We start from the raw sequence: 12,657 nt of genomic DNA, 5'->3' as shown, positions 1-12,657 counted from the left end.
ATAAAAAAAAAAAAAGTCAAATAGCAAAGCAGTGTGGTCTCAGCTCCCGCTGTCCTGAAGTTGTTGTATCTGACGCTGTTCTTTGATCCTACCTGTCTTGTCTGATTTCTTTGCTGGTGAGCAATCTGCTCTGTCCTTTGGTAATATACTTCTAAAAATATTTAGGTTTTTCTGCTGCACCCATCATTTTGGCACATTTCTACTTGGTTATTAAATTCTCCTCTCTATGGATTTTTTTCTCTCACTTCTGTTCTTTCTGCTTTGCTTTCTTATCTTTATGTTCCTTGTCCTTGGGTCTTTCTCCTACTGTATTTGGTCATCTCCCAATCTCTTCACCTACTTTTCTCTGCACTCCTTTCCTCAGTCTTCTCTCCCTTCCTTTTCTTTCCCTAAAACCCATTGGAAACAACTGCGTCTTGGCGGGACTGTTCGGTGAACTCTGGTCTGCTATCCCAGAACTACCCACGGCATGTTAAAGAGAAGGGCATTGGCAAGGGAAATGATGGATCTGTCAGTGCTAAGAAACTGTGGAGTAGTGGAAGAAACTGCAGGATCTGTTGTTAGGATTCACCTGCACTTTCCTAACCTCCCCAGTAATGACCGAGGATGACAGTATTTCTTCTTATACTGCTTTGGTAGTGATGCAGGAAAGTTGCCTGATAAAGACAAATGGCAGAGAGAAATCAGAGTCTGAACAGAAAATCTCCAGGTCTATTTATGTTACTGTTGCTTTTTTAGAATGTGTATTCCTGCACAGGGATGACATAATGTTGTAATTTTTTTCTTTAATTTAGTTGACCCTTTTTTAACTTTGGGCGTTCACAAGATGTAGTATTCAGCAGTCCCATCTGGAAAATATTTTAACTGAACAGGATCTGCAGACTTAGAGGATCATATAGGGTGGGATAAGAGAAAAAGAGGAGAAAAAAAAAAAAGACAGCTAATGTGCTAATGTTTAGGGTATGTTTAGAGTAAGGCAGTTCTTTATATTAGTGGTGATTCCTGATGGAATTGGAACCAACGGTGCACAGCAAATGAGTGGTTTGGTCCAGATTTCCATGTTTCACCTCAAAACGAGCTGTGGTTTGTAAAACTGGCACTTTGTAGTAGCTTTTGAATCTACATCAGTCTCTGCAAGTTTCTACTGGATCACATTTGTGCAAATAAGGAAGATACCCAGGAACCCCCCCATGCGTATACAGCAGCTTGCTCTAGCGGTGGCTTTGCTGAAGCAAGAGGAAATTGAGACATTTTGCATATCTGGGCCAGCCCCGCACAAAACGTCCTTGCCAGAAGAGCAGTTGTTCGGGTAATGCCAATATGCATATCCATCGAAAAACCACAGCCTCAGAAGCCTTACTGAAAAACATTTCAGGGTGTGAGGTTACAGAAAATGAGTCCCCTTCGGTGAGGTCTTGATGGTTTTTTTTTTTTTTTTTAATTATTGTCGCCAGCAGGAGAGTAGATAATCACAGGAATAAAGCTGGTGTAAAGCCCGCCGTGGAGAGTGGGTGCTTTCTGTAGACGACGTTGGGTGCTCGCAGGAGAGCATGCGTCAGCTAAAGAATGGGGTGCAAAATGCGATGCGGAGACAATCACTGGGGGTTTTTTCTTTCCTTTCCTTTTCTTGTTTCTTTTTTTTGGTGTGTGTGATCAGTCTCACACCTGCATTCATTTTCTGCAGCACTAAACAACCTTTTTCATTAACCCGGGACAACCTTTAACCCCGGCTATCCCCTCGGGCTTTGCCTTTGTCAGTGAACCCTTCCTGGTGCAGTGACTTACAGGTGGTTACCGTAGCTATGTACACTTGTTTTCCATGGTGCACCGTGCACTTAACGGCTCAGCGGGACCTGCAATTTCATACCTCTCACGGGGCGAGGGGTTGGTTTGCATGTGCTTTTCTGTTTTGTGGCTCATATGGTATCAATTACTATTTGATGGCAACGCCAGGCCCTAGGCCTTTTGCATGTTTGTCCTGTGAGAAAGATCTGGAAGAGCCGACATCTGGTTTTGATTGCTGCAATTGCAGGTTGATAGAATAAACGCAGGGTGAGGTGGGTGGGTTTTCCTTCCGGCCCTCTCCACTCCAGGCTGGTAATGTGCTTCACTTGTGGAGCTGCTCTTTTCATCATCGCCCTCCTCCCCCACCACCCGCTCCCTCTTCCTCCGGCTCCAAAGCACCAGCAGCAACATGTGGCCTAAATTAGGGACCGGCAATTTAAAAAGTGCCCTTCTTCTGCTGGAGACCTGGGGCAGGTTGGTCTGGGGGAGAGGGGGATCTGCTCCTAACGTGTATTAAAATACAATATTTTTGAACCTAAACACTGGGGAAATCCATCCTTAGCCTGGCAGAGTCAGTCTGGTGAGATGGTGGAGCTGAAAGGAGGGTGTGCAAGGGGCTGTGTCCCTGTCTTTGGGGGTGGTGGCACAGCTGGCTCTGCACTCGCCGGCATGGGAAGGCCTCCGCCATGCATGGGCACCCAGGAAGGAGTATCGTACTAGGGTGAAAAGACCAAAAAAAGTCTAAAATGTCTAAAATCACTGCCTGGGGTGAAGTCGGAGGTCAGTGGAAGGAGGGAGCCGCACCCGGTGCGGTAGAGAGCGCCTCCCGCGATGAGCGCTTGCTGCTTGATCAGGGATCCGCTTGGAAGAGTTTTTCCTTCTGTGTGAAGTTGACATCTGCTAATGCGGAGCAGATTGTTTCAATGAGCAGGTTTATGCTTTCTGACAGCTCTGATAGCCATTACATTTTGCCATTTGGTAATGTACTTTATAATTTAATAAATGTTCTCTTTGAGATCTTAATTTTAAAGGCGTTCCACCATGTATTTTGAAGTCTCTAGGCTGTTGATTGATGGGTTTATTCTCTTCGCAAGTGTTTCCTTATATCGGGTACCTATTTAAGTGGGTTGCTCTGTCTCCGGAAATACACTGCTCTAAATCACTACGGTGTGTTACGGCTCGCGCTCGGTGTTTCTGCCGCGCGCGCCAGGCGATGGATTCCTCTTGATTTGGCGTTAGGTGCGCAGGGCGGGTGGGGGGCTTGTTGACCCGCCGTAACATCGGCGGGAAGGAGCCCTCCCTTCCAGCTGACCTTTCCCAGCGCAGGAAAAACTGCAGAGTGTTTTGATTTGGGAGGAAACCCAAAGAGCGGAGGGGAGAGAGGGAGAATTTGGAAGCGCGGGGCCGAGATTGAAGGGGAGAAGAAAATCTCCGGTGTCCCTTTGCTCGGCCTGGGTTTCTGGCCACCTGCTGCCAGCTGTCACCGAGGAGGAGGCGGCGGCGGCGAGGGGCCCCCGTGGCGGGAGCCCGCTCCTCGCGCGGGAGCCCTCGGGCGCTGCGGGCGCGTCACGCGCGGTGCTTACTTCCTGCTAGATCAGCAGTGCTGGAAACCGGCTCAGAAGCCCTTGCATGCGAAAACCGGAGAGATCTGGAAGCGCGTTCCTAGCGGGCTTTCCAGAGGAGTTTAAGGAAGACAAGGTGTTGGGAACTTGCAGGCAGGCTCCCAAAAACTGAAACAATGCGATAATTTTTTCATCGTGTCACCTTACAGAACGGCTCCTTTCCCCCAGATCGTTATTCATCATCTCTCCAAACTTCCCAGCACGAGTCAGAATCACTTTCTAAATTCAGGGTCTCTTTAAGAACATTAACATCTTTAAATCTACGATAGATTTGCTGTCAAACCAGAAGGTTGGCTGTGCGCATCTGCAGCTTGCCCCGTTTCTTCTGTTTGTAGACGGTATGTTGCCATTTTTCCCAGTGGTATAAATTCAACCTGTTTTACTTTCGCAATTCTGGGTCAAGGTATTGGGTTGTCTTTCTTTATCAGCGCTTATTCATGATAGCTTAAGTGTCTAAGTTAAGCAGTAGACACAACTCCTTTGTAAAGTTATCTGGCAAACATTGATGGATGCATTATCAATATGAATAAATAATATACTTTCTTGGGTTTTTTTTTTAACATTATTTGTTTTGTGGAATAATGACAAGACGACACGGGCCAGTTAGAATATTGTATGTCCATACAGCTGATCACCTCCTCTACTCTGTTTATTGCCTGCTGAAAATACTACCGTCCCTATGGTATAAGGGAAAACAAATCTGTAGACTTCTGCACGTTTTGATATGAGAGGAATTTCCAGGCCTGCTCTTAACTAATGTCATGATAACATGAGAATCTTAGTGTGATAAAAACCTGACAATAATGAATATTTATATGGAAAGACTCCTTTTCTTAAGGAAATACAGGATTAAAAAAAAAAAAACACCCTACAACTCTTTAAATTCATTCTTATGACTGAGCCTGCCACAGCAAAATGAGTTAATTTGCTTGAATCCAGTGGCTCTCGCTCTGTGAGAATTTTGCTATAAAACCAACAGGAAAAATAAACGTCTGTCTTTAGTGAGGAAGAGTTACAGCCGGTTCCAGGACAGTTTGTAAGCTGGCATTTATTCTGGCTATCTTTTCCATCGCTTCATGACCGCTGAAATCTGTCTACCCTCTTCTTCTCCTTTTGATGTTTTTGCTTCCTTTACTTCACAACTTCTAAACTGACTTGCACATCCAGAAGCTGCCCAGGGTAACATTTGCCAAAGTTTTCATTCATCGTTTTTATACAACTGCTAAGAACGGTGAAAAATCACCAAACGTGTTTGACCCAGATTTAATTGCAATCTTGTCCTGGCAAGTTTCCTGTTGCTAACACTGAAGATTGATTACAGCTGCTGGTATGTGAAACCTGAAAGTAGATACATGCCTGGGCTTTTTACACCTGTTGGGTGCCTGGTCATTCCAAACAAGCACATATCGAGGAAATGCAAAATCCTCAGCGTCGACATGTGAAGAAACACTGGCATATGGTTTCCCTTAAATCCATTTCACTGCTGGCTGTATGAAATTTGGTTATTTTTGAAGTGTTTTCCTATTGAATCATTCAGAAAGCAGAGCTGTGGAAAGCGGAGCTGCGACTGTTGTGGAATTTGGGACAAAAGAGACCCATCAGCCAAAGCAGCCGGGTTTTGTGCACAAACGAGATTCCGCCTGTGAGCTTTTGTGGTTGCCGCTCGGGCACCCACATTTAAGAATCTGACCCTGCAGTTTTATGATTTAGTTTGACAATAAACAGTGTAGTGAGCTGAACTCATCAATTAGTGGACAAGTCAACAAGCAGCATAAAATATATACTGGTCGCTTTGCAGTGCCGATGGAGAGTTGTTTTACCTTTATCACTCACACTCTGTGGTTACTGCAGAAAAAATGTGCAAAGCCGAATAGCCACTGGTGGGAGGGAGCCTTTTCCTGGTCTAATTTTTGTTTAGCTGGAGTTATGTCTGAAATGGCTGCAGGAATGTAGGAAAAAGCAGGATTGAGGCAAAGAAGTATCGTCATGCGAAGGAAAGCTGGACCGCGCTCCGAGTTTGTATACAGGAGACGCTTTGTTTTGATCTACCCCTAAATGTCATTCCTGTGTTTATAAATATACTGAGGAAAGGGCTATTTATGTCATTTTTTTTATAAAATCCTTCCTGTAAACATAGATATTGGGCCATATTCCTAGGTGCTGCGTAAGCTGGGGTATGGTACACCCGGATAAGCCAGCCCGCAAAGACCAAGGGGATTTTCTTGGAAGCTCGGCACGAAGCGCCGAGGCGCTGTGGGATGGCAGGCAGGTTCGTCAGGTGCTTCTCCTCCGCCCGCCCCTCTCTTGGCTTCGTTTCACAGCGTGCAGCCCACCTCCGAATTGGTGCTGTGACTTTTGCGCAGCCGAGCCGTGAGAGTCCACGTTACAACCAAAAAAAGATCGTTAACGGGGAATATTCGGCGCTTCCGCGCGAGCCTGCTTGGAGCCCGACTGATGCGTGCTTTAGGGTTCGTGAGCTGTCTGCTTTCAGCCCTTAGTCATGCTCTGTTTTGCTTTTCTTGTGCCGTTCCTCCCGATTTCCGAGCCCAGGTCTAGAGGCAGCACGTTGCATGTGGCGGCGGCTTGCTCGGGGAAGAGCTCGCGGTGCTGGAGGAGAGGAGAGAGCCCACGCGGGGAGGTGGCGGGCGGCGAGATGAAAGAAGGGAACGAAACCCTTCCAGGGAAACGGGGAGAGGAACCGCGCCGGAAGGGGAGACAAGGTGGTGGGAATCCTAAAATAGTGGCGGTACATAAAGGCAGCTCAGCGTAGCAGGCGGTCGCAGAGGATGCAGGAGGGGGCTTTTTCATCGTCTCTTTTAAGACAAGAACCCATGTAATTTTTCCCAGGTAGGACTCTTAACCATGCAGCGGTTTGGACGTGCTGGCATCGTGGTCTCGCTGGTGAGGTTGTCCTTTGTGTTTTCGCCTATCCCGTGGGAAACTTCTCCCCGCCGGTGAAGGTGCTACGTGTGATACCTGTCCAATGAGTGAGAAGGAAGTGCGCTTATAAGTTCATGTGATCTTGCTGTAGGTGTCTAAAATACTTAGTTTTGACTTCGATGCAGATTTCTGAGGGGAAAGAAAAAAATCTGTTGCGCTTGCCTTGTAGACTCTAGAACAGCAAGTAGGGGGAAACAGTTGATTTTATTTAGAAAAGAGCAACTGAGCACGTGATGAAGAGACTCGACGCCTCTTGCTGGGCCCTGCTGATTACTTGAAAAAGTCTGCGGCTTCGTTGCCGCTGCCGAGTGGCATCGGCGTGCGGCGGCAGCGCGTGGCGTCGTCGGGCTGACGGCAGGCGTGGGCTAGCGCGGGCGCCGGTGGGCGACGGGGAAGGTCCTGTCCGCAGGCACAGCCCAGAGGCCAAACCCGGCGCCTGGAGCAGAGCAAAGCGCCCGGGACTCTTAAAAATGTCGTGAGAAAGCAGAATAGAGAAATTACTGTAAATTAAATACCGCGAGGCAGTTGGTTTTTTAAAGCCAGGCGTTACACCTCCTCGAGGTGCGTCAGCGTAATACATCTGTTGCGCGATCGACGCGCACGCCGCTTTGAAACTGCAAGAAGCCTGCTGCATGTTTTATTAAAGCAATGGTATACTGCCTTTGATGTTATTTCCTCTTTCTAACCTGGCTGTTGGCTTTCTGCATTAGTATACCGCAGGTATGTGGAAGCATCAGACCTAGTTTTTTTCTTCCCTGCCCATCTTTAATCTGAAGGTAGTTATTTTAGCATTAAGTCTGACATTCAGATGTCTTTTCTGAAAACCTCTGCGATTTCTTTATGGTCATCCTCTGATAACTCGCATTAAACGTTTGTAAGAAAATGCTCCCAGGCCTCTAGCCGCCGTTGGCCAGGAGAGCGGGAAGGGTTGGGAAGGGGTGTGCAAGGAGGATGAGGTGGGTCCTCCTGCCTCGGTTCCTCTGCCTTCCCGTTGACCAGAGCTGGGAGGTCTGGGCTGGCCGACGTCTCCCCCATCCCTCCATCCGTCGAGATGTTTGGAAAGGCCCTTGCCCCGTTGCCTCTCGCCCTGACCCCCCTTCCCTTGGCTGACGCGCAGGAGATGCGCTTGCGGGATGCGGAGGGCCTGGGGTCGAGGGGGATTTGTTTTCCCCCCTCGCAGGTTGAAACCCTCAGGTTGCGTTTCTGCCTGACTTCCAGCACCCTCAAGGGATAGCTGATGTGGAAACAGTAAGGCCGAAGAAGCTAGCATTAGGAGAAGTGACACGGCAGGTTGCCACAGCGCGCAGCTGGCGTCCGCTGGGCCGGCCGGCCGTATCGGAGCCCTTCGTTCCCTTCAGACGCTAAGAGGCGAGGGGAGGTGCGGCGTCCACGTGAGGGCGGACCGAGCGCCAGGCCCCCCGCCGTCCGTCCTCGCGCCCGCGTGGGCGGCGGGGCCGCCCCGCTCACGGCCGCGTTATCCCTTTTCCGCCTGAACGCGCCGCCCTCGGAGGGACGCGGCAGCCTGCGGGGGCTCAGGCCGTCCCCAGCTCGGCGGCGGCCCCCGGGCTTTCGGCCCGCTTGGCCGCCGGGGGGCCGAGCGCCCCGGGCCGACGTCGCCCTCGGCCGCCGGCTCTCCCGTTGCGTTGGTTTGCAGCAGCGGGGTGGGGGGGGGGAAGGGAAAAGGGGGGCTTCTCCTCCATGCCGCGTTTTCCTTGGCCTCTCGCCCGCTCCTTGTTTTTTTGGGGGGGGAGAGAAGTCCTCGCGCTGGCCCCGGCGCGAGGGCGCGAGGCGGCCGGCCGGCGCTGGGCTTCGCGCTGGCGTTGCTCGCAGCCCCGTCTCGTTGGCGGCTCGCGCTCTGCTTTTCGCTGTGACCTGTGCGTGCCGGAGCCGGCTCCCTGCCAGCTCTGTGATCTGCTGCCTCCTTCAAAATGGAGGCAGGAAGGTATCCATTTTCATCAGGAGATGACAGTGCTTCGGTCTTCCTGACCATCTGGAGAGAGCGACTTCCACCGCAGGAACAAAATTCAGGGGAAGAGAGAGAGGGAAGAAATTCAACTACGCCTTCTGAGCCCGGGCGGGTTTTTTTCCTTTTTTTCCTTTTTTTTTTTTCCTTTTTTTAAACTGAATGCTCTTCCCCGTTGAACTAAACACAAGCAAGAAATCCACCAGATAGATAGTTTGTAAAAGGCGAGTTACAGAAACCTCTGGGGTATTAGTAAACAAATGTAAGCAAATTAGTTTTTTGGCACACGCACTAAGTTTATTGCACACGCACATATAATAAGTACTAGGAAAGACGGCCTTGTTCCCCTGATGCGTACGCACGCCGCGTTGGTGGTCTCGTGTAGATCCAGGTTTTTAATCGTCCTTTCAGGCTTCTCGGGAAAGAGCTCGGACCATGGGAATGTAGTACCCCAAGATATGTTTATGATTTTCAGTGCTCTTGGTAATGCTGCTTTCTAAATCTCATTTTTTCACTGGGGAAATAAAGTATTTGATGTGCTTTCATTTTTGTTCTGAAATGTGTGAAGCCTGTATGCTGCCGTGTAAGAAAATAAGTATTGTTTCAAGTTCTTGTTTATTTTCGGCTCCCTAACGCTCAAGGAAGAACGTATGTACATCTGTTTGCTCATTTTATTTACAGAAATATATAGTTGGACAAATACCTTGCAGATACCCTTGTTTAAAGCTGGAAAATGGCAAACTGGAGTTTCTTTTGAAGCCTAAAATTTATTTTCTAGTCACACATGTACTGAGGTTTTTGTATTCTGAGAGAAGAATTATGTAGTGTTGCGAACTGATTTATACTGAGCGAGGTAAAAACTCAATATTTCTTTCCTGCTTCCTGCTAAAGGCATACTAAATTAGTCTTTTTTTCCTTAGGTTTATGCCCCGTCAGCAAGCACTGCCGACTACAATAGGGATTCACCAGGTTATCCATCCTCAAAACCAGCAGCCAGCACTTTTCCTAGCTCCTTCTTCATGCAAGGTAAGATGCTGCTTTCAAGAAGAAATCTATTTTGCATACGTTTTCTGTGTTTGTATTTTGGTTTATATGTAGTCGAGACATACAGGAATATCATCTTGCGGTCTGTAAGATTACCATTAAAATGAAGACCTGTAAGTTTTCATTTGATCATTACGTCTCTGAACATCTTGTTTTGATCCGGCAGTGAAACAGGATAATGAATAGCTTGCCAGGTCCTTATCGTCTGAGTTACTTGAAGCAGTTTTTTCAGCGTGTGTGCGCACATACATTATGCATATTGGAAATGCACACGAATTCACGTATGTACTTTGTGTAGCGTTGTTTTTATGCTAATGTTTTTGTGCTAAAGTATACAATGCTACCAGTACGTCTGTATGTTGTATATGGAATTGCAGCAGCCTTGTAAAAATTAAGAACGCAGTTGCTCACGTTTGAGAAGGGGTTAGTAGTTTTTATGTGTTCACTGTTACCGTGTTGTATTTCTTGCAGTGATTACATGCAAGTAAGATGAAATTCCATATAACTTAGTAAATAAAATTCCAAGAGTTCGGAAACATCCACCTAGAATGAGGCTACTCATCTTTTGCCACATTTAGGGCAAAATAATTAGCTTTTAAACACTTACACATATACTTAGCTTTAGACGGATAAGTAAAACTATGTGATTCAGCAGGTGAAAGTATCTGCAGGACAAGGGATTAGATTTTGTTCTCTCTATATCGACTTTCCAATTCCTACCCTCAAAGAAGCAGCCGCTTCGAGTCCCAAGCACCGAAAATCGCAGGCACTGGCAGTGGGTCTCCAGCGAGCGGCTCGGCTGCCCGCCTCCGGCCAGCGTGAGATCTGCCATGCCCCAGCTCTCATTTGTGGATATTCCAGTCTGGGTTTCGAGTTGATCCGCTTTTTTTAAGCAGAGGCGGGAGGCAGGCTGCTGGGAAGCGGTCGCGGGAGGAATGGGTCGTGGCGCCGTTCTTATTGCCACCTTGCGGGGTCGTTGTGGGTGGAAACGGGACAGGATGGACGAGGAGGTCGGTAGAAACGTTGACCCATATTGTCCCCTCCGTTGGTGCGGAAGTCTACATCTAGACTGGTTCCCTGAGCCGGGAAGTATGGGCAGCAGCTCAAAAGAAAGTGGTGCTCTTGGCTTAAAACGGAAATAAATACCGCTTAAAGAGCAAACTGTTACGAAACTCCTGTAGAATTATAAATGGTAGACATTGATAGGTTTCTAATGATATTAAATATTTATACTTTGCAACGCGTTCCGTATTTTTAAATATTATCTTCTCACAGATTTGTATTGGTGACATAAATCTCATTAAATGACTATTCAAACAACTATGGGAAGGTTATGCTAGACGCGTTGTTGCCAGGATTTCTGAAGGATATGAATAAGGCAGGGTTGAAGCTGAGACACAATAATTTTTTATTAGACCAACTCTTGTAGTTTGCAAAAGCTGATAGCTTTTCCAGCCCATGTGCCTCTCTTTGAGGTCTGCTGATCGTTACGGAAAAGTTATCTTTTTTTTTTTTTTTAATGTTAAAACGGTGGCATTCTTCCACTGGAATTTTTCACTGGATTATTATGACTCCATTTCAAAATATCTAGTTAAATGCAAAACGTACAGCTAGCTCTATCACTTGGTAAAATGTGGGGAACCTTGTTTCGTAATCTTTAGTGCAAATCGCACCTTGCAGTGAATTCAGTGGAAGGGCGGATGCCATGCATGTTAGAAGCAGAAGCAGTGAAATCCCTAAAAGAAGACACAATACAAGTGGTGCTACCTTTTTTTTCCTTAAAAAAGTAAGAACCCAGACAACCAAAAACCAACACTATCCAAACAAAAAAAAAAAAACCAAAAAACCTCAGAAAAACTCTCTGGATGTGGAAAAATTCAAAGTTCGGGACATATCAGATCATTAACTAGCTTAAGGCATTGTCCAGAGCTTATTAGCCCAGACTAATTCTAATGAATAGACTTAGTTTATTTCATTTCAAAGCTCAGACTTTTATCCCTGATGAAATTTGTTACAACTCAGTTTATATACTTGAGTTTAAGATACAGCAGAAGGAATAAAGCTGCAGGAAGCTTTCAAGCAGAAGCTATGTGGCAAACATAATGCATTTCAGGATGACGCTGTTATACGCTGCTGCTCAGCTCAGCTTCATTTTTTCATTAGGAGCTTGTCTGTGTGTTAAAGCTATGTGGCCTTCAGGAGCCAGAAAGGCAACGTACGGCCTTCCTTTCGCAGCTGCCGTCTCTTACTGCGAGCGATTACAAATGCAGCCGGACGCTGGGTGCACGCGGCCCTGTTAGGCTGGTTGTTTCAGAGTTTGCAGAAGGGCAAAACCGAGCAGTTATATAAGATTTAGAGGCTTCAGAAAGCTGTGCTTTCTTTCTGTGTTGCAGATGGCCATCACAGCAGTGACCCGTGGAGCTCCTCCAGCGGGATGAACCAGCCCGGTTACGGAGGGATGCTGGGCAACTCGTCTCATATTCCACAGTCCAGTAGCTACTGCAGTCTGCACCCCCATGACCGCTTGGTACGACGTGCGCGAGGGGGAAGAGGGTCGCGCGGGTGAAGGGCAGAGAGCTGCGCAACTGCCTGGGTTGTGTACCAGCAGGAGCCCTTCGGGAGATGCTCAGGATGTCTCGTGGCGTTGACCTGTATTCAGGTCACACCACCAAAATGTTCTCCCTGCCCCACTGCACGTTCTCAACGTGCCTAATGTTCTGCAAAAACGAGTTTGGGAGATCTCAGAAAACTTTGTTTTGAATATTGTATTTAAACATTCAGTCTCTTGTGAGAGAAGTAAACATTTAAACTTAACTGTATAGTAGTTTGGGAAGCCCTCGGGAATGGGAGCAGCCAAGTCCGCCACTGGAAGGGTAGCGACCAAGTTTCCTTTCACAGGTTCCGCCCTGTGTAAATACTTGCTTGCACTGAAAGCTCCCAGGAGAGAATTGCTTGTGCTGGTTTAAACGTATACAGATTGCCAAGTATTTTATGCTGCTTCTATACATCTCACAACCTCTGCTAGTGTGACTGGGAAGTGAAAAGAGGAGAAAAGAGTTCTTTCGTAGACTGTTCTTTTAGATTAAGTTTCAGTAGAACAGAGTTGATCAGCTGTTTGTGTTCATTACCTGACCATCACCCTACGTATGAGCTGCACACATGCATGCTGATTAGTATTTATGGTTTATGATTGCCAATAGCCTTTGCTTCTCCGAGTTTATAGGTTTCTAGCATAAATTTTCTGCTTCTAAAAATGGGAGATTTTTTGTTTTCTCTGGGACATCCTGATGTCTCACAAAAGTA

At 47.2% G+C, this 12,657-nt stretch overlaps 1 protein-coding gene across 50 annotated transcripts in view; it reads left to right on the top strand.

Annotated features, from left to right (window-relative positions):
• Positions 1-12,657, top strand: part of LOC104138520 (transcription factor 4) — a 231,608-nt gene that overhangs the window by 177,494 nt on the left and 41,457 nt on the right. For all 50 annotated transcript variants that reach the window (XM_068924439.1, XM_068924438.1, XM_068924435.1 and 47 more), the window contains 2 exons: positions 9,231-9,336; positions 11,748-11,881. In XM_068924439.1, coding sequence (XP_068780540.1) covers positions 9,231-9,336; positions 11,748-11,881 — 240 coding nt within the window. The remainder of the gene's footprint in view (positions 1-9,230; positions 9,337-11,747; positions 11,882-12,657) is intronic.

The sequence above is a fragment of the Struthio camelus genome, chromosome W (genome assembly GCF_040807025.1).
Source record: "Struthio camelus isolate bStrCam1 chromosome W, bStrCam1.hap1, whole genome shotgun sequence".
NCBI lineage: Eukaryota > Metazoa > Chordata > Aves > Struthioniformes > Struthionidae > Struthio > Struthio camelus.
This window is presented reverse-complemented; position numbering and strand designations above follow the sequence as displayed.